The following is a 25839-nucleotide window of genomic DNA, read 5'->3' as shown; positions in this document are numbered from 1 at the left end:
GGATACAAAATTAATGCACAGAAATCAGTTGCATTCTTATACACTAATAATTAAGCAACAGAAAAACAAATAAAGAAACTGATCCCATTCACAATTGCACCAAGCATCATAAAATACCTAGGAATAAACCTAACCAAAGATGTAAAAGATCTGTATGCTGAAAACTATAGAAAGCTTATGAAGGAAATTGAAGAAGATGCAAAGAAATGGAAAAACATTCCATGCTCATGGATTGGAAGAATAAATATTGTCAAAATGTCAATACTACCCAAAGCTATCACATTCAATGCAATCCCAATCAAAATTGCACCAACATTCTTCTCGAAGCTAGAACAAATAATCTTAAAATTTGTATGGAACCACAAAAGGCCCTGAATAGCCAAAGTAATATTGAAGAAGAAGACCAAAGCAGGAGGCATCACAATCCCAGCCTTTAGCCTCTACTACAAAGCTGTAATCATCAAGACAGCATGGTATTGGCACAAAAACAGACACATAGACCGAAGGAATAGAATAGAGACTCCAGAATTGGACCCACAAAAGTATAGACAACTAATCTTTGACAAAGCAGGAAAGAATATCCAATGGTCACATCTTTTCAGTGGCCTTCCCCAATATTCCATCTCTCATGACCAGCTTTCACAATCTCACGTGCCCTCTTGTGCAATGGGCCTTAAGTGGTCAGTAGTGGGTTTTATTAGCATTGCAGTGGCTCCTTTGGTGGCTGGCTGGCTGCTTTGTAGCCTAATGCAACAGTTACAGTACAGGGACATATAAAGGAAACATAGATTAATACAATGATTTCAAAATCAGTGACAACTGTTTTTTTATAAGAGCCCATGATCTAAGCCACTGACTGATTTATTAGGTATCCTAAGCTGGGAATTGGATTATTAGGGGCATTCACTTGTGTTTCATGTGATTTAATAAAGATGATACATTAACAGATTCATTAGGTGTGAACATACAACATTATGTTTGGATAATGGCACAGATACCTCTTTGTGAGGCGAATAATGTCTATTGCCATTTTTTTTTGGACAGTAAAATAGTAAGGACAGGTTTTATTGTTATGATTGAATGCTTGCTGAGTGAATTTATTAAGGGCTTCACATTTGCTGTAATGCCTTCTAAGCCACTGGAGGGAACAAAGACAGTTGCAAAATGGTTAGATCAGTGGAAGAACTGAATATTTCTTCTGACTTTGAGGAGAGGGAGGTTAGCACCTTTAGAAACTTGACTTGGTTGTATATACCATTGTCCTAGACTCTGGGTCTGGTGTTCTCTCTTGTCCAGCAGGAGAGCGGGATGCAGGGTTAAAAATGTGAGAGAGGGGGCGCCTGGGTGGCTCAGTCGGTTAAGCATCCGACTTCAGCTCAGGTCACGATCTCGCGATCTCGCGGTCCGTGAGTTCGAGCCCCGCGTTGGGCTCTGGGCTGATGGCTCAGAGCCTGGAGCCTGCTTTCGATTCTGTGTCTCCCTCTCTCTTTGCTCCTCCCCCGTTCATGCTCTGTCTCTCTCTCTGTCTCAAAAATAAATAAACGTTAAAAAAAAATTAAAAAAAATGTGAGAGAGGCTGACATCCGGGAGGAGACAAGAGCCCTGAGTTTTATTAGGATCAGAAGGCTTACTGGCATGATGGGTGTGCACAGAGAGACAATGAAACCATGAACATTAACTCATGGCTGTGGGGAGAAGGGGGTTTTAGAGATATGCGGTGTTAGGGGTTTGGGTCAATACAAAACAAGATTCTGGTGCTGGGTGGAAGGTTGTTTACAGCAAACATGAGGCTGGACCTAAACTGGCCTAGGGAACAAGAAAGATAGAGCTAAACTGGCCTAGGGGACAAGAAAGATAGAGTATGCTATCTCAGTGTCAACAAGGCACCCTTTTTTGCTAATTAGCTCTGCTCTGAGCAACTTAGCCCCACTGTGGCTGTATTTACCTGTTTACCTAATTTGGTCCTTACTTCCTGTGAAAGCAGCTTTCTGCTGTTGTCCTATACCTTTGTCCTATACTGGGGGCCTTTGCCCTGTTTGTCAAATCTTATTTACCTAGTCTTGTTTACCCAAACTTAGGTGTGTTCATCCTATGGCTTTTTAATTCTTTATGCCTTGTTAATCCATCAATGCAGACTCAGGGAATTCCTAAGCTTATTCCTCACATACCATAAATGTTGGACAGGGGAAGCAGTTCTGTCAGGTGTAAAGAACTGAACTGGGGTCAGGATATGCCATTATCAGGACTCCCATTTACTCCCTTCTTTTAGTGGTGCATGTTTCATTTCAGTTATAGTGTATTTTAACAGCTCTGGCATGTAGCAGGACAAGAGGATGTTAGTGGAAGTTGAGTAATTCTTCACCCCAGGGTGTGAAGTAAGTCACCTATCTCATAGGACATTGCATTGTAAATTCTGGTAGATAATTTATTTTTCAGTAATGATGGGGCTTGGTGTTTTCCACAGCATAGTGTGTTGATCCACTGTGAGATTTGGGGCAATGGCTGTTTCCCAAAACTTCTGTATCTTTACATATCAGGTGCCTAGGCAGGGATCTCTAGTCTGACATGTGGGGCAATAGGCCCTACTGGTTGGTCACTTAAATATGTTAAAGCCTAGGACAGTATTTTAGATTGGTTGGTCAGGGTGGTCTTGCCTGTTAAGTATCTAATTTGCTGTTTTAAATATTCCATTTTCCTTTCTACCAACCCTGCTGTTTGTTGGTTATAGGGAAGATGGAACCTTTGTTTAATGTCATATTTTATTGTTCAGTCTTGCACAACATGGCCTTTGAAATGTGACTTCTGATTGTTATGTGTTTGGCGAAGGTATTCATATATGGTACTCAATTTTTTTTTTTTTTATAATCTCCTAATCATGGCAGCCTGGTTTACATGGTGGCAGGGAAAAGCTTGGGTTAGGCCAGATGCAGTGTCTACATAAACCAAGGCATATTTACAACCCTCACTCAAAGGAGGGCAATATAGTCAATTTTCCAGTTTCTCACAGGTTGCAAACTCCATTGGATGGCCCAAGTCTTTTGGCAGTTGCCTTGGGTTTGTTTGGAACACACAACATGCGCTTATTTCTTTAACCAAGTCACTGGACTCTGAGGATAGTCTCTGGCATCCTTGACAGTATGCTATCATACTTGGGCATTGTGGGAGCCACTCTTTTTATGTACCCAATCTGCTATCACTACTGAAAAGGTCAGTAGCTAAGGCTTATTCCCGAGCTGGGGCATCAGCTTCTTGATTGCCAAGGGGTGTCTGTGTCTTAAGAGCTAGGGCATGAAAAACAGTGAGAATCACTTCAGCCTCTTGTAGATGGACCCAAATGTCATTTTATATATATCTTGACCCCACAAGGACTTTTTAATGGTCATCTGCCCCTCAGCTTCCCATTGTTCAGGCCTTAAATTTAATCCCTGTAGAATAGCCTAATTAACAGTACAAAGGGCTAATGGCCAGGGCTCATGAGTGATCAGCAGCCAAGACCACTCTGAGCTAAGTGCACTCGCTGCTGTCCTGACTGCTATGTGAGAGGCTTTACCTGGAGGAGCACTATGTACATTGCTAGGAGCTATTATTCTATGAGGTATATTGGGGCTTTACCCACTTCTGGAGCTGGAACCAAAATCCCAGGGCCATCCTCCCCTTTTGTTATCTCTGCCATCGTTTGGAGTCATAGACATATTTAACTCAAATGGTAGTGCTGCGTAGGAGATGCCCAGGGTTTTAATCTGTTTTATTAGTATTTTTGCCTTCTCAAGAGGCAGCTTGCTGCTGTGGTCCCCAATCCCATATGTGTCCATTCTTTACTAGGCAGCGTAAGGAATGGGGAGTACTATGCCAGGTGCAGATTAAATGTCTTCCAAACCCCCAAAATCCCTATAAAGGATTACACCTCTTTTACATTCTTAGGGGTTGGTTAGGCTTGCACCTTTTCAGTTACAGATTTATGGGTCTTAGCTGACCAGATGACACCCAAAACTTTATGGCAGTGTCTGGGCCTTAAATTTTCTTCGGGTTCATTGCCCATCTTCTTCCTCACAGATGTTCCTGAGCAAAGCCTGCAGGTGTCCTGCAGCAGAGGTAAATCTTTATATGTTAACATGATATTATCAATGTAATGGACCCATTTTGCTGATGGGAGAAGGAGAACAGCAATAGGTCCCCAGCTACCTCCATCCTATGACATACTTTATGGCTATGCATGTAGCCTTGGGGGAACACTTGAAAGGTTCATTATTATCTCCAAAATGAAGGTTTAATCTTAGTTATCAGAAACCTGTCAAAGTCTTTTCCATGAGTTTTCTTGAAGATGAAGCACTTTTGTAGGGACATTTTTTTGCAAAGCATCAGAGCAAAACAGCAACTGCAAATGACAGAAGACTTAAAAATGGCCATTTGATTTGATGAGAGTTCATCATAATGCAGTTGACGAGAGAACTATAGCAGTCTGTATTATTTTTTTCTGGCAGTGTTTTGGTTATCTCCAGGGGTGTTGATGTTTCAAAGACATGATAAGATTTATAAACTTCAAGGGAAAAAGAAAGATGTTAAGTTTTTTCCTAGGAGTTTTGGGGCAATTGCTATTTAAGATTAGGGGTGAAATGGTATGGGGCATTTTATCTGTTTCCTCACCAATTACCACAACATCCTCCTCTTCATTTGCATCATTTTCTCCAAGTTTCCACCTCTTAGCATCCTAATCAGGCTCTGTTGTAAGTTCTCATATCTTAACACATGGCAGCTTGCACCCTCCTTGCTTTGCAAAAAGCACACTAAAGTATTTAATTTATTATTCTGCTCTTCCATCTTGGCTGCCAGCCCCAGAGCTAGCAGAGTAGTGGACACTTGTATGTCCATTTCTAACCTCAGCTGTACTAACTTTCTAACTTGAGCTTCAGCCTCTAGTTGGGCATTGGTAGCTAGCTGAACTACTCACAGTAGAGACCCACTGTGGCAACCACGTGTTTCCCTTCTCTGCCTCAATGTGGTATGTGCATTTCCTCCAACAAGTACATTACACTGGGTGGCATTTTATGGGTATCCCCATACTCATGCAGTAGTCCAAAAGTATCTAACGTATAGGCACCTTCCTCCCACAGAAGTTGATGGCTGATTTGGTATATTTACTGCAGATGCCTCATTCCCAAGGGCCATTTCTTTGGTCTCCTGTCTGGCTTGCCAATTTCCAGTTTATAACCTTCTTGGGAGCTTCTTGGATTTAATCTGAAACTGGCCCATATAACCCAGAGGGCAGAGAAAGACCAAAGAAAGAGGTAGGCCACTCTAGGTTGGTAGGTGGCAATTTTAATAAGCAAACAAAATTTACACATGAGGCTTGTCTTGGGTGGCAGCAAGACAAATGGATCTTTGTGCCTGCCCGCCAAATCTTAAAAGTTTATAAAGAAGCCGTAACTGTGTTCACTCAAGTATACTGTGCAGATGTTCTCAATAACACATCATAATCTCAAGGCTTTGTCCTTGGAATAGCCTCTGGGAGTGGGAACCCATATTCCAAGGATATGGAAGGAGGTGAGGACCCTCCAATCGCCTGGGGTCCAGCTCACAGGTCAACTGGCATTCACATCTTTTTGATGACTTTCCCAACATTGGTAAGGTCCTTGGCATTTGTCTTAGTGAACTTTTTTGTAAATCTGGGTCTGTAGGGAAGGGAGACAAAAGCAAAAATAAGCAAATAGGACTACACATTAAAAAGCTACTGCACAGTGAAGGAAAACATTAGTAAAACAAAAAGGCAACCCACTAAATGGGAAAAGATATTTAAATCATATATCCGCTAAGGGGTTAATATCCAAAATATATAAAGTCATATAACCCAACAATAAAAAATCAACCCAAATAAAAACTGGGCAGAGGAACTAAATAAACATTTTTTCTAAAGAAGACATATATATGGCCAACAATCACATGAAAACATGTTCAACATCACTAATTATCAGGTAAATGCAAATGAAAACTGCAATGAGATATCACCTCAAACCTAGTAGAATGGGTGTTATCAGAAAGACAAACAATAATAAGTGTTGGAGAAGATGTGGAGGAAAGGGTACTCTCATACACTATTGGTGGGAATGTAAATTGCTGTAGCCACTATGGAAAGCAATATGGATATTTGTCAAAAAATTAAAAATAGAACTACCATATGATCTAAATAGTCCACTTCTGAGTATTTATTTAAAAATTTTTAATGTTTATTTAATTTTGAGAGAGAGAGAGACAGAGTGCAAACAGGGGAGGAGCAGAAAGAGAGGGAGACACAGAATCTGAAACAGACTCCAGGCTCTGAGCTGTAAGTGCAAAGCCCCATGTGGGGCTCGAACCCACGAACCACAAGATCATGACTTGAGCCGAAGTTGGATGCTTAACCGACTAAGCCACCCAGACGCCCCAGTTCTGAGTATTTATTGATGAATATAAAAACACTAATTCAAGAAGATATATGCACCCCTATGTTCATCGCAACATTATTTATAGTAGCCAGAAAGTGCAAACAACCTAAGTGTCCATCCATGAATGAATGGATAAAGATGTGTTGCACTTGCACGCACACACACACCACATACACGCACACACTAGAATACCACTCAGCCACATATAAGGAAATCTTGCCATTTGCGACAATATGGATGGACCTTAAGGATATTATGCTAAGTGAAAAATCTGACGGAGTAAGGCAAATAACATGATTTCAGTATATGTGAATTCTAAAGTAACAAAACAAAGGAACAAACAAAACTAAACAAAAATAAACTCATAGATACAGAGTTTGGTGGTTACCAGAGGGAAAAGGGTGTTGGGGGATGGGTGACAGTGCTCAAATGTATGTTGATGGATGGTAACTAGATTTATGGTGGTGATCACTTTGTAGTATATATAAATATCAAGTTATAATATTTTACAGCTGAAACTTATATGATGCTATCTATATGCCAATTTATACCAAAAAAATAAGCAAAAGACATATTAAGTATATCTTAGGAAAAATTAATTTACTAATTTAGCCTGTCGATTTTAGTATGATTGTTGCAGAGTGCTATCAAAGACTCCTGAAATCTAATCCTACTCAGTTATTAATAACAGCAGGGAACAGCTTTATCCGTGGGTGACAGCCATTGATGACTGGAACTTGTCCACTCAAGCTATTTCCACTTTCCTTTTCAGGAAGCTTGGAACCAGTACTGTTTTTTCATATACCTATGTACCTTTCATCTCTAACTCCTCTTTCTTTCATTACCTTTTTCTCTAGATAATTATTTCCTGTGGTATATGGGAGTACTTGTTTTTCAGCTTACTGTGTATCTCACGTACCTCATTGTCAAAGCGATATAGTCAGCAATTGAAAGCACTCAGCTTTGCAATTCTTAAGGTTACTATTCTTAGTACTGTTGACCTTTCATTTGCAATAGTATTAGTGCACATCAATAAAATACGCACAATTTCCCTGAATGATGACTTTTAGGAAAGGATACTTTGTGAGTTACAAAATCAATCATGTTCCTGAAATTTGCAGTAAAAGAGACACTAGAAACCTTCTCCTTCAGCTTTTAGAAACAACTTCCTGATTTTGTCCCATCCCATAAACATAATTGAACAGTTACTTATGAACAGTTACTGAGCCAAGGTGAGCTCTTACCTTGCTGTAACTTATTCCTAGATGCTAAAGTCCTAGAATATTACTCAAATTATGAAAGAGAAAAACTTAAGAAATCCATAAAGATCACAATCTGAGACTATCCAGTGGGAGAAATACATTTGTACTAGAGTATACAAAGGCATCTTTATAATTACCATCTAAGTAGGTTATATATACAAAGGCAGTCAGGTTTATTGGGAGCTGAGTGAGAAGGAGGTAGTGAAAACAATGGGCAAGAATTCAGTGGGGATGAGATGAAGAAAAGTTGATTATTACAGTTTTGTGGAGTTTTTTTTTATAGCGGTCCAGCTAAGAGAAAGTCAAGAAATCTAAATTCTCCCTGTCGAAGTCAGTGGCTGTTGTTAGTCATTTTTTTTTTTGAATCCAGTGGCTGTTGTTGGTCATTAAAAATAAGATGTCCTTTCAGAACATCTAATACCAGTTATTGCAAAGGGCAGTGAGAATCCAGAATCTGTCAGATAAATACTACAGTGAAATCATAGAGCAGTATGAATCATGGCTACCTCTGAACATATGAAGACAGTTTAATAATTTTTTAAAATGAAAAGTAATTAAATATAAAGACATTTAATATCTGAGCTTTTTATTAAAAATTCAAATGCAGTTAAGCCACGGAGTGGTTTGTGAAAATGTGCTCAACGTTTGAGGGTACATTTTAGCTTTATTATCAAGGAATAAAGAGAAGGAAGATGCACATTCTGGCTTACACTTTAATCTTCTCATCACTACAATACACATTATATCATAAAAGTATAACTTAGTCATTATAAAAGAAGACTCAAGCAGAAGTATATATAGTACCTACAAGCGGATGAATCCTTTGTGAAATAATTGAATGAACCATGTGAGAAACAGGAAATGGCTGATTTATTTTCTGAAATTAAAAAAAATTTAAGAGGGAGATTTAGTTAACTATTAAATCAGCTATTTTAAGGTGGCATTTTAGGTTAGTGGGCTGTCTTATTATGGGAGACATAATAAACTAATATCTATTCAAAACTGTCTCTTGAGATTATGATTTAGAAACAGCTTTTGCTTATGTCTGGTTTGTCTCAAATTACTGCTAGTAAGTATTCCTCCTCAGTTAATGCATTGGTTTAGCCTTCATTAATTTTTTAAAAGAAAATTGGGGTTTTTTTCCCAAGAAAATCATAGCACTGAAAATTCGACTTCATGATGCTTTTGTATGTGAATTTGAAGGGGAGAGTACTTTATTCATTTTACAAATAAATTAACTCTAACCAAAAATCTGTTGTTTTATGTCTTAGGACAAAGTTGTTGCTGTTCAGTTCTGTAACAATGGAGACAGGTAACTATGTAGTGCATATCTGTGTAAACAGAGTTTTGATATATTTTACCTCTATTCCTTCAGAAGTAGCACCCTCTGCTATAATACTTTATTTCTGTTCAGTTTCATAAGATGAAAACCCTTGTCTATTTTTGATGACATTGTTACCCCATCTCTTTTAAACAGCTGTCCAAGTAGTAGCCATACTTAATCAGTTCTTCCTTTCTGACTGGCTTCTTTTTTGTTTATTTTATTTTTCCATTTCTGTTATCACTCACCTCAGTCAAGGATTCTATTATTTGACCCATTACTTTCAGTTTTCTTCTCCTTTCTAAATATATCCTGTCCATTTCTGCCAGATCCACATTGCTCTGTTCAGAAATCTTTAGTGTTTTCTCTTTGTCTATAGAATAGAATTCAAATGTCTTAGCATCGAATTCCGAACTTTCTATAATTTGACTTAGACCTTACATTCTTTACTCATTTACTATTCCCATGTAAATATTTACATCTAGCCTAATTGACTTAACCATTGCTTCTGTTACATTCCACATCTATACCTGTGTATTTCTGTCTTCTCTGTCTATTCTCTCATTCATTTCTTTGCTTATGCTTTACTGCACACCATTCTTACCCAGAAATATCATCCCCTACTCCCCCTCACTCTTTCTCTTCGTCTCCTACAGCCTCCCTCTCCCTTTCCCTATCCTTCACTCTATTTTTCTTCTCCCTCCAGTCCCTTTCTCTTCTTGCCTAAGTCCTATCTTCCTTTTAAGGTTCATGCTCTACCTGAAGCCTTTTCTGACTGCTCCAGATTTTAGCCATATGGTCTTCCTCTGAAAATCTGTATTACTTATTATCTCTACTACTCATATGATGCATATTTTCTGTGTCTGAAACTCAGAAATTATATACAGGTATTTGTACATGCTCTCAAATATTTGATACCAAAAATATGATTATCTTTTGCCCTAGTATAAAAATTGACCTAGAATAGATTTAAAAATGTAACTACTTAACATAAATTTGTATCCATATATTTCTACAAGGACTGTATGTGGGTGACCATGTTTTATTTTTATTTTATTTTTATTTTTTAATTTTTTTGACCATGTTTTATTTGTAAATATTTTTCAGACAATGGGTGATTACTGTGATGAATTTGTTCATCTTTATTAAATGTGAGAGTAAAATAATGATGGTCCACATAGAGTGAAGTTTATATTAGGAATGAAAAAAACCTTCAAATAATTTTTTGGGGTTGGCTTATTGCACTATACTGAGTTATACATTTGAAGGTTTGTATAGCTATGATTCTTTCATGCTAGAGGAAACTGAAGTTTTTAATTCTTTGCCTTTTCCTTAAAGGACAAACATTATTTTATCTTTATTAGTTATGTGGACAATAAACAAAAGATGTCCAATTTTATTTTAAAAATAATTAAAGATACAGTTTAGAATAAAAGTAACGTTTTTTTTCTTTCACAATGACAGGATAATGAAGAATGTTAGCACCCAGTATTGCCAAGGGTTTAGGGAAAATGGACACTCAGTCTCCCACAACTTTTGATGAGATTGTAAATTGTTAAAAAAATTTTTTAGGGAAATAATTTGTCAAAAACTTTAAAAATGTTTCTACCATTTGATTCAGCAAAGATATGTATAAGATTGTATAAAATATGTATAGAGATATTCATTACAAGCTTATTTATTATGGTGACGAATGGAATTAGTATAAATATTTATCATTAGGGACTGATTAAATTAAATTGATACATCCATATAGTTGAACTCTTATTAAAAGTGATGGGAGTTTTATATTTGTAAACCTAGAAATGTATCTATGAAATAACACTTAAGTTGGGGAAAAACATAAAATATATAGTACAATTCTGTTTCCTATAGGGGGAAATATATGTGTTTATGTATGCCTGTAATAGAGTCTAGAAGAATAGAAATGAAAGTATGAACAATGATAGAATTATGGGTGTATGAATGAATGTATTTTTGTAAGTTTATTGAGATTTAATGCATATAGCATAATTTCAGTGGTTTTTAGTGTATTCACAGGGTTGTATAACCTTCACCACCATCAATTTTAGAACATTTTTAGCACCCCCAAAATTCCCATACCCTTTAGTTATCATTCCCCAACCTCTTTACACCCCTACCCTTAACTCTGGGCAACCATTAATCCACTTTTTATCTTTATAGATTTGTCTATTCTGGAAATTTTATATAAGTTGAATTATACAATATGTAGTCTTTGGTGACTGACTTCTTTGACTTAGCGTAATGTTTTCAAGATTCAACCATGTTGCAACATGTATCATTATTTCATTTATTTTTATTGCTGAATACTATTTGATTGTATGGATACCACGTTTGTTTATCTCTTTATTAGTTGATGGACATTTGGGTTGTTTCCACTTTTTGGCTTATGATGAATAATGCCATGGATATTCATGTACAAGTTTTTATGTGGACTTATGTGTCATTTCTCTTGGATTTTTACCTGGGAGTAGAATTGTTGAGTTACATGGTGACTGTGTTTATCATTTTGAGAAACTGCCAAATTGTTTTCCAAAGTGTATCATTTTCATTCCTCCTATGAGTGTATGGGGATGAATGTATTACTTTCATAATTAGAAAAAAGGGATTTCTATTTTGGAAGAATATAATAAAGGTATTTTAACTGTTTCTTTGCAGTTTAAGATTTGTTAGTGGAAGTAGAGATGGAACAGCAAGAATTTGGCAATATCAGCAACAAGAATGGAAGAGTATAGTGCTAGATATGGCTACTAAAATGACTGGGTAAGATTGGATGTTAGATATTTCAGTAGTTCTCTTATGGTTATAGTATCTGTTACATTACTGAATTATATTTAATAATTAAAATATCTTTTTAGATTAATAAATAGTTAGGAGTTAACTGATGGACCTGAAGTTTGCATCTGTATTTAGTCTCTAAGTAAATTACCTTTTGCTATTGATTGACAGACTGGATGATAGGAACATTGCTGAGTCATTCAAAATTCTGGTCCCTTGTGACCCAAAGATCTCTGCTCTACTAATGCCCAGAGTTATTTTCTGCCTTAATTTTCTATAGGTAATTTTTTATATCTATCTATACTACTTTCTACTTTGAGGGTTGTCCCTATTAAATGTCAACATTTATTTATGTAATTAATATAAAAATTATTAATTAAATCATAAATTTAACTGTCTTACTGAGGATACCTTTATAATGTTTGATATTGTTAGCATTCCCACTGGACATTATAAATACACTTAATCAGCATTCTTTTTAATCATCTTTCCTGTTGATTGGAAGATACATAATTACCTCTTTAGAACATTACAGTTTCTATATGGTATAACTCTGAAATTAACTGTCTTCCATTAATAACAATATAGAACTTACATTGTAGTCATAGCCAGCTATTCATGTCATATTCAGTTAAATCAAAAGTTAATGAATTTTTTTGCTGCTTTTTAATAAGGCCTATTAGTTTCAAACATTTATTATTTAAGGTAATAAAATGTCCATTATATTTTTCTTCATGTTTTCTGGTAGGCAACATGACTTTGTATTTCATTTTTCAAGGAATTTGTAGATGTTTTTTTCTAGTTTCACTTTTGTCCTTGTGTAACTAACTACGATTTTTTTTTTTTTTTGTCATTTTGTGTCTTTTTTTTCCCTAAAATAAGCTATGGGTATTGCCCTATTTAAATACTTTTATTCTTTTATTTTGTGAGTACTTAAAAGTATTTTTAGTTTAGGATTTTTAAACTAAAAATTTGCAAGCTCCTGGAGAGATTTTTTTTTCATAATTTGCTATTTTAGATGTACCTTTGTTAATAATTTACAATGTATGAATATTGAAAATTGAAAATTATTTTACTTAGGAATAATTTGCCATCTGGAGAAGACAAGGTCACTAAACTTAAAGTGACTATGGTGGCCTGGGATCGCTATGACACCACAGTTATTACTGCAGTGAACAATTTCCTTTTGAAAGTATGGAATTCTGTCACAGGGCAACTTCTTCATACTTTATCTGTAAGTATTCTTGGAATAATTACAATGATCAAAAGGGCGTTATTCTAGAAGACAGGAAATTTAAGTTTTAGTTTACTTTCTGTGACTTACTATCAGGGAAGCAATTATTTCAGCCACCTCTGCAAAATAAGGATGGCACATGGTATAGCTGCTAAAAGCAGATACAAAAACTTTTCAAAATCCTTTTGAGGTCTTATAATTATTTATTTTGTTAAATGCAGTCAAAGATATGTGAGTTATTTTGCTTTTAGTATGAGTTGGGATTTTTGTTGTTACTATTTTCGGGGTAGAGCCTACTTTATTTTGACAAGGGTATCCTTTATATTTTGCCTTCAGGGTTTAGTTTATGCAAGAAGTAGAGGTAAGAGGAAGAAGTAGGAGGGAAAAGGTGGCTTTGCCTCTTTTAAAAAATGTATTTGTTGTTGTAAAAGGCTGCAATATTTGTGACATGAAAAGTTGATGGGATTAATAGCAGAAATCACATGGGCAGGCTTGTTGGTTTATCATGTACACTTCAGGTTAAATGCCACTTAAAAGCTTTTTTCCTATCTGCTTCAATTATCAGTTCATAAATACTTGAAGGACAAAGGCCAAGTGATTCCCATATGATGTACAAAGTAGTAAATGATAAGGACTAGAATCTAATTCTTGTGACTCACTTTGCTTTGTAGTATGCCATGGTTATCATCTTTATTTGACTCCTATTTGAGATAATCTTATCTATAGTAAGGTAATAATATAATAATATTATCTATAATATTATATATATCTGAGGTTTCTAAAGAATGTGTTTAATTTAGGGAGGATTTCCATATAACTCCAAATTCTCTTTTCTAAATAAAACCCTAAAACTGTGTTAGTGGAGTTTTAGATTCTTTTTTTTTTTTAATGTTTAACCAATTCTTTACCCCTTTTGCTTTTCCCTATTCCCTGATACAAGTTTCTGTTAATATGTGTAGAAAAATGTATACTGTTTTCTTATTAAGAAATGTTTGTCTATGCAGCATGATCTAATAGAAATATAATGTGAGCCACATATGTAATATTAATTTTTCTAGTAGCTGCAACAGAAAAAGTAAAGCACAACAGGTGAAATTAATTTTAATAACATATTTTATTTAACCTAGTAGATCCAAAATAGTAGCATTTCAACATGTAATTAATATAAAAATTATTAATTAAATATTTTACATTTAAAAATACTAAATATTTGGGGGCTTCTGGGTGGCTCCATCAGTTAGGCCTCCAACTCTTGATTTTGGCTCAGGTCATGATCTCATGGTCATGAGATCAACCCCATGTCAGGGTCTGCATTGAGCATGGAGCCTGCTTGGGATTCTCTCTCTCTCCCTCTCTGCCTCTCTCAAAATAAATAAACATTAAAAAATACTAAATCTTTGAAATCTAGTGTTTTATTGTATACTTAAAGAACATCTCAATTTGGACTAGCCATATTTCAGATGCTTAATAGCTACATGTGGCTAGTGGCTATAGTATTAGACAGCACAAGTCCATATGTCTAAAATTCCCAATTTCAAAGTTCAGGTTATAGCTACTGGTTTTCAAATCTGTGTAAAATCCTGTCTTAATAAGTACCTTAATTTAGAGTTCTGTTTAATGGTACTATTCCCATGGGCTCATGGGTCCTCTGTCTTCAGTGAATTTTAGTGAAAAAAATTTTAGAATGGACTATTTTTATTCCTTATTACAATCAAATCTGTTCAGTTTTGATATTTATATTTTCTATGTTAAAAATTTATCAGGGTCTGTGGGGCGCCTAGGTGGCTCAGTCGGTTGAGCGTCCGACTTCGGCTCAGGTCGTGATCTTGCAGTCTGTGAGTTTGAACCCCACGTCGGGCTCTGTGCTGACAGCTCAGAGCCTGGAGCCTGCTTTGGATTCTGTCTCCCTCTCTCTGCCCCTCCGCTGCTCATGTCCTGTCTCTCTGTCAAAAATAAGTAAACATTAAAAAAAATTTTTAAAAATTTATCAGGGTTGGGGCGCCTAGGTGGCTCAGTGGGTTAAGCATTCGACTTCAGCTCAGTGGGTTAAGCATTCGACTTCAGCTCACTGTTCGTGAGTTCGAGCCCTGCATCGGGCTCTGTGCTGACAGCTCAGAGCCTGGAGCCTGCTTCAGATTCTGTGTCTCCCTCTTTGTCTGCCCTTCCCCCACTTGAGCTGTCTCTCTTTCTCTCTCTCTCAAAAATAAATAAATATTAAAATTTTTTCTTTAATTTATCAGGGTCTTAATGTGTGGGGTAAAGTTCTTCCATTCTGCAAGTACTTACTGAGCATCTACTATGTGCCAGCAGCTGAGTTAGATGTTATGAATAAATAGTAAATTAAAGAGTCCCTGTCATCCTAGAATTTACAGCCTATTAAGAAAAAAATGACAACAAAAACAAACAAAAAATTTTTAATTAAATGTTAAGAAAGAAAAGTACAAAATACAGTGCAAGTTTCTAATAGGGTGACCAAACCTGGTCTAGGAGGAAAGCTTCTTGAGGAAGTAAAATTTGGGTTAAGACTTGAAAGATATGTAGAAATTACCCAGGTCTCAGCCTAAATGTCACCTCCTTCACAAGGCCTTCCCTGATCAAACAATCTAGAGTAGCCTTCCAGTCTTTGTCTTATTCAGTCACCTTTATTTTCATCATGGCATTTATCACTACCTGATATTTACTTATTATATTTTGTTTATTTTCTGTCTCAGTATGGTACAGTATCAATAAATATTTGATAAATTATGTATGTGAGGAAGTTGGGAGGTCCTTATAGGCAGAGGGTAAAGAACTCAAAGGTCTTGAGGTACAAGGGGGTTGAAAGAAAGCCAATTTTTGGCTAGAGCATGGAGAGCAGAAAGAGTGTCACCAGATAGGACTGGAGAAATAGACAGGGGCAGAGTACTTAAGGTCTTATGGGATCTCTCCTAGACCAATAGGAAACCATTTAAAGGTTTAAAAGCTAAGGAATGACATGTGAATTTTGCTTTTGAAAAATACCTTTATAATTCTGGCAACAGAATAGAAAATAGATTGTAATGGAGATAAGAGTGACTGAGTAGACTTTAGGATGGGCCTTGGCCATGATGATGATTTGGATTTGTGTGGCAGTGGTGGAGATAGAAGTGTGCCTTAAGGCAGATGATATATCTTAAGACATTACTGAATTTGATTAGGTTTTGTTCCCTATGATCCAGTGACTATGTCCTATCCTAAGGCATGTGACCAACAAATAAAATCCCCTATTTAAAAGCTTCTCTTTCCCAGTGTACACGGAAATCACTGTAACATTATCATTTGAATTTAACAAAGTAATTTTATTGTTTACTTTTTAGGGACCTTAGAAAGTTTTTGTTATATCAAGTTGATTATTTAGCATATAACAAAGAAGTAACTTTTTAGTAGTCACTGGGAAAAGAGTTTTGGTAAACTTTAAGTTGTGACAATATTTATTGTAATGTGATTTTACCTATACATTTTGAGCCAGTATGCATTTATTTTGCAGTAAGTTATATTTTTTGTCCATAATGGCAATATGGTAGGATGCTCTATTATTCCATTTTTTGTACAATGATTTGGGATAAAATGCACATTTTAAGGTCATAAGATATGATGATTTCTAAAAGCTCTTGATGTGTAATATGCTGATGTTTTTCTAAGTGAAATGCAACTTCAGGATGTTATGCATGCTTTTCTAAACTTGGAGCCTATTGTTAATCATGTATTCTTCTTAACCATGATCTGAATTAGGTGTTGGCAAACTATTTTTTTAAGAGGCCAAGTAGTAAGTATTTTAGACTTTGCAGGCCACATATGGTCTTTGTTGCATATTCTTTGATGTTTTACAGCCTTTTAAACATGTAAAAACCATTCTAATCTCACAGGCTGTGTGTACAAAAATGGCTAGGGGTTAGATTTGGCCGGCAGGCTACAGTTGCAGACTCTTGATCTGAATATGCCGATATTCATTGGTAAGGGAAACATACAGAGAGCATTGGTTTTCAAACCTTTTTTTAAAACAGTAAACCCATTTTTCAGATGGCATATTAATGAAACCTTCAAGTATAAAGTAGATAAAGGGCAGAACCACTATGCTTTTTTGTTTGATGTACCACGGGGCCTTCCAAAATACAATTTGAATAATAGGGATAGAATGCTGGATGAAGAACAGTGAAGGTTTGTCTGTTATCTCTGTTGCAGAATTGGGTGTTAGTGAAAAATTCTGTTTGTCCCATTTTCTGTTGGTATTTTAAATAGAATAGTCATAGAAATATGAATTCTACTTCGGGGGCCTGGTAATGACCTGTAACTGTTTTTGGACTACATTTTAAACACCTTTCTGCATCTTCTATTGAATACTTTTTGAAATCAGCACGTAAACATATAAGGAACGCTAATAGAACCATTTCTTGTAGTGCCCATGTAGTAAGTACTGTCGTGTGCATAAATTCACGTGAACCAGGTTGATAGCACACTCCAGAGACCTTTTGGCTGAATAAACCAGATACTCGGTGTTGCTTTTCATGTTTAATATTGCTTTTATCACAGGGACATGATGATGAAGTATTTGTTTTGGAAGCACATCCATTTGATCAAAGGATTATACTTTCAGCTGGTCATGATGGGAACATTTTTATTTGGGACCTTGACCGGGGGACCAAAATTCGGAATTATTTTAACATGGTAAGGAAAATCTGTGCTTAGTTCATATTATAATGGACATCTCTTATATGCCAGCTTGGTAATTAAAGTGTACTTAGTGCCAAGGAACCTCTTATCATCTGTGTTTAAATCCATACAGTAACTTAGAGAATGTCTCAAGACCTGAGAGTAAGGCCAGTCGAGAATTACACCTTTCAGAATGACTCTGTTATCATGGCATTAGCGTTTTCCAAATTCTTGTGCCCAGCTCTAAACTCTAGAAACTCTTTTGGAGCTAACACTAGCCAAAATCACAAAAAGGTTAATATTTAAACAATAATCCTAATGTATATATCATAACAGTGACTGTATTGTATCTGCCTCTGGTAAACCCCTTATGGTTTAGTTAGTAATCAGGAAGTTGTCTGGCAAATGTGGAATTGGAGGTATAGTTACTGTTAAGATATATTTCATACAAACCCTGGAAAAATCTGATGAGCTATCTCTTTTCCCAGTAGAATACCCTTCTATGGTAATGGGAATACTCATATCCTCCATATTTATTGTTCCTCTCTGAAGAATAGTTCTCAGTAAACATTTCGTAAACATTTCTACATTGTCAACTTTTGAGGCTTTGTATAGTTCTAGACTGTTAATACCCTCTGTCTTTTGTTAGTAAAATTGATTTGTGTGCTTTAATTTTAGGAAGGTTATTTTAAGGCTTACTTGCATTACAATTTAAGATTTGCTGAGGTAGTATTTTTGTCATTTTGGTTGTGTCTCAGTCACTCATTTAGTACTTCTAAGATACGACATTGCTGGTCATGTTTGGTGCCATCTAATGCATTTTGATTCTTCCTAACATCTTACAGAGCCTTACTGTTTCAGTAGGATTCTGGCTGCAGAAGCCAGAGAGTACATTGGAATGTTGGTACATTATAGAATCCAAGATATTAAGAAGAAGAATCTATTGCCTACTTATTATTTGAAAAATCACCTCTTAAAATGACTTAAAGTGACTCCTCTAATTTTCAGATTGAAGGCCAAGGCCATGGTGCAGTGTTTGATTGTAAATTTTCACCAGATGGAAACCATTTTGCCTGCACAGATTCTCATGGGCATTTGCTGCTTTTTGGTTTTGGATGCAGTAAATACTATGAAAAGGTTAGTCTATTTAATTTTTGTTATACACTATAATTTTGGATTATATCATTCATAAATTTTATTTGAAGTCTTCTAGTTAATAAGGGCCATTGTATGTCAACAGATATGAAATAACCAAGTCACTTTTCTTGGTAAAATTTTTCATCACTGCCAGAACATAGGCTTCACAGTTTGAATCACTATTAAGATATAGGGTGACGTAGATATAAAAATTCATTAGCGGGGGCGCCTGGGTGGCTCAGTCTGTTGAGCGTCCAACTTCGGCTCAGGTCATGATCTCATGGTTCGTGAGTTCGAGCTCCGCATTGGGCTCTGTGCTGACAGCTCAGAGCCTGGAGCCTGCTTCAGATTCTCTCTCTCTCTCTCTCTCTCTCTCTCTCTCTCTCTCTCTCTCTCTTTCTCTCTAAAAAATAAACATTAAAAAAATAAAAAAATAGGGGCTCCTGGGTGGCTCAGTTGGTGTAGCATCTGAGTTCGGCCCAGGTTATGATCTCACGATTTGTGAGTCCGAGCCCCACATCAGGCTCTGTGCTGACAGTTCAGAGCCTGGAGCCTGCTTCAGATTCTGTGTCTCTCTCTCTCTGCCCCTTTCCAGCTCACGCTCGTGCTCTCTCTCTCACTCTCTGTCAAAAATAAATAAAAACTTTAAAAAAATTAAAAAAAAATTAAAATAAAAATTCATTAGGAAATCCTTTTACTTAGAACATATTCTCTGTACTGGCCTTCAGGTGTAATGGGAAAACAAGTTTACCAGATTGCATTCTCTACTTATCATAAATTGGAAACAAATAGCTGGTGACCAAATGTTCATTTTCTTCCTTGGCCACTTTACCTATTATCCATCTTGCTAAAATACTTTGGAAACTAACTTAATTGGTTCTTTATATTTTACTAGCTATGAATTTGGAATAGATTATAGATTCTTGGAGTTGGAAGAGAACTCAGAATCATTGAGTTTAGCTCAATACTTGTATCACCTTTGAGTGTTTTTGATGCATTTGGTATTTACCTGCTTTGCCATTTATATTATACTTAATCAGTTCATATTTGAAAAAAAAGAAAAATAGTTATAAAGGTTTGTATGATATTTGCAACTTAAATAAAAATATGTAATTTTATCTACTATGTTATTGCTCTCGTTCTTCATATGCTAATTGGAGAAATATGATATAGGGCCAGAAATTAATACAGATTATAGGATTTTGTGGAGAAAAGATAGGATTACAATTCAGGTGATTCACTTCTACCTAGAGGAAACATATAGCAATAGAGGGCTATAAGGGAATGCAAAAAGTATCTGGTTTGAAAAGTGCATGTTCTTTAGGAATGAAAATTAATTCCCTGTGCATGTTAAATACTTAAAACCTGTGATAAAGATTCCAGATCAGATGTTCTTCCACACTGATTATCGACCTCTTATCCGTGATGCCAACAACTATGTACTGGATGAACAGACCCAGCAAGCTCCTCACCTCATGCCTCCCCCATTCTTGGTGGATGTTGATGGCAATCCGCATCCTACAAAATTCCAAAGACTAGTACCAGGACGGGAAAATTGTAAAGATGAACAACTTATACCACAGCTGGGATATGTGGCTAATGGTATGTTATCTCCAAAATTAAATTTAAAATATTTTGCAAAATGTTATACTTCCTACTGTTCTTTCTATGGTATATACTTCCTGCTAAACTCTGTAGTAGGTTAGAATGTATGTACCTAATACTTCTATTAATTTTCATTTGCATATTACTTTTTTTAACTTTTATTTTTTATTTATTTTGAGGGAGAGATGTGGGAGGGGCAGAGAGAGGGAGAGAGAGAGAATACCAAGCAATCTCTGCATTGTCAGCACAAAGCCTGATGTGGGGCTCGAACTCACAAACTATGAGATCATGACCTGAGCTGAAACCAAGAATCTGACATTTAACCTACTGAGCCACCCAGATGTCCCATTTGCATACTACTTTTGACCTTACCAGAGTACTTTTACATTTTTATGTCAGTTGAACACAGATAAATGGATTAGGACAACAAGCATATACTCAAGCAGAGAATGTATTGACCTGTTTCCTTAGAACCCTAAACATATATATGATCATGTTGCTTATGGTTTTGACTTCTAGTTATGATTAAATGTACTAACTTTAACCTGTCAAGCTTTTCTCATTGGTGAAACTATTTAGTGTTTAAATAACAGTCTTGGAGGATGTTGAGGAAGCAGTGATAAGCATAATGCATGATGTAAAGATAGAATAAGACAGTGAAATAATGCTATTTCCTGTCAAAGCAACTCTTCTTTTTTATTTTAATGCCAGTATATTTAACATACAGTGTTATGTTCGTTTCAGGCATACAAAACAGTGATACAACAATTCCATATATCACACAGTGCTCATCACAAGTGCACACCTTAATCTCTATCACGTATTTCACCCATTCCTCCACCTACCTCCCCTCTGATAACCATCAGTCTATTCTCTATAAAGAGTTTGTTTCCTGGCTTGTCTCTCTCTCTCTCTCTCTCTCTCTCTTTCTCTCCCTGCTTTCCTCCCTCCTTTTCCTCTGCTGTTTGTTTTTTTTTCTTAAATTCCACATATGAATGAAATAATACGGCATTTATCTTTCTCTGATTGACTTATTTTAATTAACGCTATACTCTCTAGCTCCATCCATGTCATTGCAAATGGAAGGACTTCAATTTTTCTAGAGCATATTTATGGCTGGAATTTTGTGGGTTTTTTTTCAAGTTTATTTATTTATTTTTAGGTGGGGGAAGGGCAGAGAGAGAGGGAAGCAGGTTCCACACTGTCAGCACAGAGCCCAGTGTGGGGCTCAGACTCACGTACTATGAGATCATGACCTGACTCAAAATCAAGAGTCAGATGCTTAACTGACTGAGCCACACAGGTGCCCCAGGATTTCACTTTTTTATGACTAAATAATATTCCATATTGTGTGTGTCTGTGTGTGTGTGTGTGTGTGTGTGTGCACACACCATAACTTCTTGATCCATTCATCTATCGATTGACACTGTGCTGCTTCCATAATTTGGCTATTGTGGATAATGCTGCTACAAACATAGGAGTGCATGTATCCCTTTGAATTGGTGTTTTTGTGTTTTTTGGGTAAATACCCAGTAGCATGGATACTTGGATCTTAGGGGGCTGCTCTATTTTTAACTTTTTGAGGAACCTCCATACTGTTTTTCACAGTGGCTGTACCATTTTGTATTCCCACCAACAGTGCAAGAGGGTTCGTTTTTCTCCACATCCTCTCCATGTTTCTTGTGTTTTTGATTTTAGCCATTCTGATAGATGCGAAGTGATATCTCATTGTAGTTTGGATTTGCATTTCCCTGATCATGAGTGATGTTGAACATCTTTTCATGTGTCTCTCGGCTATCTGGGTATCTTCTTGGAGAAAAATCTGTTTATTTCTTCAGTGCATATATTAATTGGATTATTTGATTTTTTTGGTGTTAACTTGTGTAAGTTCTTTATATATTTTAGATACTGACTCTTTATTTTGATACATTCTTGGCACATATCTTCTCCCATGCAGTAGGATACCTTTTAGTTTTGTTGATTATTTCCTTTGCTATGCAGAAGTTTTTATTTTGATGCAGTCCCAATAGTTTCCTTTTTGTTTTATTTCCCTTGCCTTAGGAGACATATCTACAAAAATGTTGCTATGGCTCATGTCAGGAAAATTATTGCCTGTGCTCTCTTCTAGGATTTTAATAGTTTCCTGTCTCATATTTAGGTCTTTAATCCATTTGACTTTTTTTTTTTTTGGTGTAAGAAAGTGGTCCAATTTCATTCTTTTGCATGTTGCTGTCCAGTTTTCCCAAAACAATTTGGTGAGGAGACAGTCTTTTCCCATTGGATAATCTTTCCTGCCTTTTCAAAGATTAAATGCTATATAATTGTGGGTTCATTTCTGGATTTTGTATTCAATTCCATCGATCTCTGTGTCTGTTTTTGTGCCAGCATCATACTGTTTTGAATACTACAGCTTTGTAATACAGTTTTAAGTCTGGAATGTGATACTTCTTTCATTTTCTTTTTCAAAATTGCTTTGATAATTTGGGGTTTTTTGTGGTTCCATATAAATTTTAGGACTTTTTGTTCTAGTTGTGTGTAAAATGCTATTGACATTTTGATAGGGACTGCATTAAATGTATAGATTTCTTTGGATAGTATACACATTTAAAAATATTTGTTCTTTTTTAACAATTTTTTTAATGTTTATTTAGTTTTGAGAGAGAGAGAGAGAGGGAGAGAGAGAGAGAGGATGAGCAGGGGAGGGGCAGAGAGAGAATCTAAAACAGGCTCCAGACTCCGAGCTGTCAGCACAGAGCCCGATGTGGGGCTCAAGCCCACGAACCACGAGATCATGACCTGAACCGAAGTCGGATGCCCAACCGACTGAGCCACCCAGGCACCACAAAATATTTGTTCTTCTAATCCATAACCATGGATGTCTTTCCATCTCTTTGTGTCATCTTCAATTTCTGTCATCAGTGTTTTATATTTTTTAGAGTATAGGTCTCTCACCTTTTGTTATTAGGTTTATTCCTAGGTAACATTTTTGGTATAATTTTAAATGTCATTGTTATCTTAAATTCTCTTTCTGCTACATCATTATTAATACATACAAATGCAACAGATTTTCGCACATTGATTCTATGTCCTGTGACTTTATTGAATTCATTTTATCAGTTCTAGTAAAACTACTAGAGTTTTTAGGATCTATTGGTAGAGTTTTTAGGATCTTGTATATAGAATATCATGTCATCTGCAAATAATGAACATTTAACTTCTTTCTTACCAATTTGCATGCCCTTTACTATTTTTATTTAATTTCTGTGGCTAGGATTTCAGTACCGTCTTAAGTAACAGTGGTGAGAATGGACATCCTTGTCTAGTTCCTAACCCTAAGAGGAAAGCTCTCAGTTTTTCTCCATTCATTGACTCTGATGTTTTTCATATATTGTCTTTATTATGTTGAAGTAAGTTCCCTCTAAACTTGCTTCGTTGAGGGCTTTATCATGAATAGATGTTGTACTTTGTCAAGTACTTTTTCTGCATCTATTGAAATGATCATATGGTTTTTATTCTTTCTCTTATTGATGTGATATATCACATTGTTTGGTTTGTGAATATTGAACCAACCTTGTATACTGGGAATAAATCCTACTTAATCATGGTGAGCAATTTTTTTAATGTATTGTTGGATTGTTTGCTAGTATTCTGAGGATTTTTACATCTACATTCATCAAACATCATACTGGCCTGTAGTTTTCTTTTTTAGTGGTATCTACCTGGCTTTGGTATCTGGGTAATGCTGGGCTCATAGAATGAATTTGGAAGTTCTCCTTCCTCCTTTATTTTATGGAATAGTTTGAGAAGAATAGGTATTAACTCTTTAAATATTTGGTAGAATTCACCTGTGAAGCTTTCTGGTCCTGGACTTTGGTTCGTTTGGAGTTTTTGATTACTGATTCAATCTCCTTGTTGGTAATTGGTCTAGGCACATTTTCTGTTTCTTCCAACTTTCATTTTGGTAGGTGATATGTTTCTAGAAAGTTATCTATTTCTTCTAGGTTGTCCATTGTGTTGGCATATAGTTTTTCATAATATTCTCTTAAAATTGTTTGTATTTCTGTGGTGTGGTTATTATTTCTCCTCTTTCTTTTGTAATTTTATTTGCGTTCTTTTTCTTTTTTTGCTTTTTGATGAATCTGGCTCGAGGTTTGTGAATTTATTTTTTCAAAGAACCAACTCCTGATTTCATTGATCTGTTCTGTTTAGTCTCTATATCATTTATTTCTGCTCTAATCTTTGTTAGTTCCTTACTTCTGTTGGCTTTAGGTATTGTTTGGTGTCCCTTTTCTCAGTCCTTTAGGTGTAAGGTTAGGTTGTTTGAGGTTTTTCTTGCTTCTTGAGTTGATTCTGTATTGGTATAAACTCACTTAAAACCACTTTTGCTGCGTCTCAAAGCTTTTGGAGCATTATGTTTTCATTTTCATTGTTTCCATGTACTTTTGGACTTCCTCTTTCATTTCTTGGTTAACCCATTCATTTTTCAATCGCGAGTTATTTTACCATCATGTATTTGTGGTCTTTCCATATTTTTTCTTGTGGTTGACTTCTCGTTTCATATCATTGTCATCAGAAGATATGCATGGTATGACTTTGATCTCCTTGAGTATTTGTTGAGGCTCTTCTTCTGGCCTAACATGTAATCTGTTCTGGAGAATGTTCCATGTGCACCTGAAAAGAATATGTATTCTGCTGTTTTAAGATGGAGTGTTTTAATATATCTATTAAGTCTACCTGGTGTACTGTGTCATTCACAACCATTGTTTGTTTGTTAATTTTCTATTCAGATGTAAGTGGTATATTAATGTCCTTTACTATTATTGTATTATAACTCATTAGTCTCTTTATGTTTGTTGTTAACTGTTTTATGTATTTAGTGCTTCCATGTTGGGTACAGTTGTTATATCTTCTTGTTGGATTGTCCCCTTTGTTATTATAGAGTCCTTCTTTGTCTCTTGTTACAGTTTTTGTTTTAAAATGTGTATTTTTCCATAATTTGGCTATTGTTGAGAGTGCTGCTATAAACATTGGGGTACAAGTGCCCCTATGCATCAGTACTCCTGTATCCCTTGGGTAAATTCCTAGCAGTGCTATTGCTGGGTCATAGGGTAGGTCTATTTTTAATTTTTTGAGGAACCTCCACACTGTTTTCCAGAGTGGCTGCACCAATTTGCATTCCAACCAACAGTGCAATAGGGTTCCCGTTTCTCCACATCCTCTCCAACGTCTATAGTCTCCTGATTTGTTCATTTTAGCCACTCTGACTGGCGTGAGGTGATATCTGAGTGTGGTTTTGATTTGTATTTCCCTGATGAGGAGCGACGTTGAGTATCTTTTCATGTTCCTGTTGGCCATCCGGATGTCTTCTTTAGAGAAGTGTCTATTCATGTTTTC

At 35.9% G+C, this 25839-nt stretch overlaps 1 protein-coding gene across 5 annotated transcripts in view; it reads left to right on the top strand.

Annotated features, from left to right (window-relative positions):
• Nucleotides 1–25839, top strand: part of BRWD3 (bromodomain and WD repeat domain containing 3) — a 243586-nt gene that overhangs the window by 105072 nt on the left and 112675 nt on the right. For all 5 annotated transcript variants that reach the window (XR_007148942.1, XR_007148943.1, XM_047843945.1 and 2 more), the window contains 6 exons: nucleotides 8953–8993; nucleotides 11682–11786; nucleotides 12882–13035; nucleotides 17584–17718; nucleotides 18712–18840; nucleotides 20217–20442. Coding sequence is in view for 3 of the 5 variants with exons in the window: in XM_047843945.1 (XP_047699901.1) it covers nucleotides 8953–8993; nucleotides 11682–11786; nucleotides 12882–13035; nucleotides 17584–17718; nucleotides 18712–18840; nucleotides 20217–20442 (790 nt within the window). In the remaining 2 variants the exon portion in view is untranslated. The remainder of the gene's footprint in view (nucleotides 1–8952; nucleotides 8994–11681; nucleotides 11787–12881; nucleotides 13036–17583; nucleotides 17719–18711; nucleotides 18841–20216; nucleotides 20443–25839) is intronic.

Source organism: Prionailurus viverrinus, chromosome X (assembly GCF_022837055.1).
Source record: "Prionailurus viverrinus isolate Anna chromosome X, UM_Priviv_1.0, whole genome shotgun sequence".
Lineage (NCBI taxonomy): Eukaryota > Metazoa > Chordata > Mammalia > Carnivora > Felidae > Prionailurus > Prionailurus viverrinus.
This window is presented reverse-complemented; position numbering and strand designations above follow the sequence as displayed.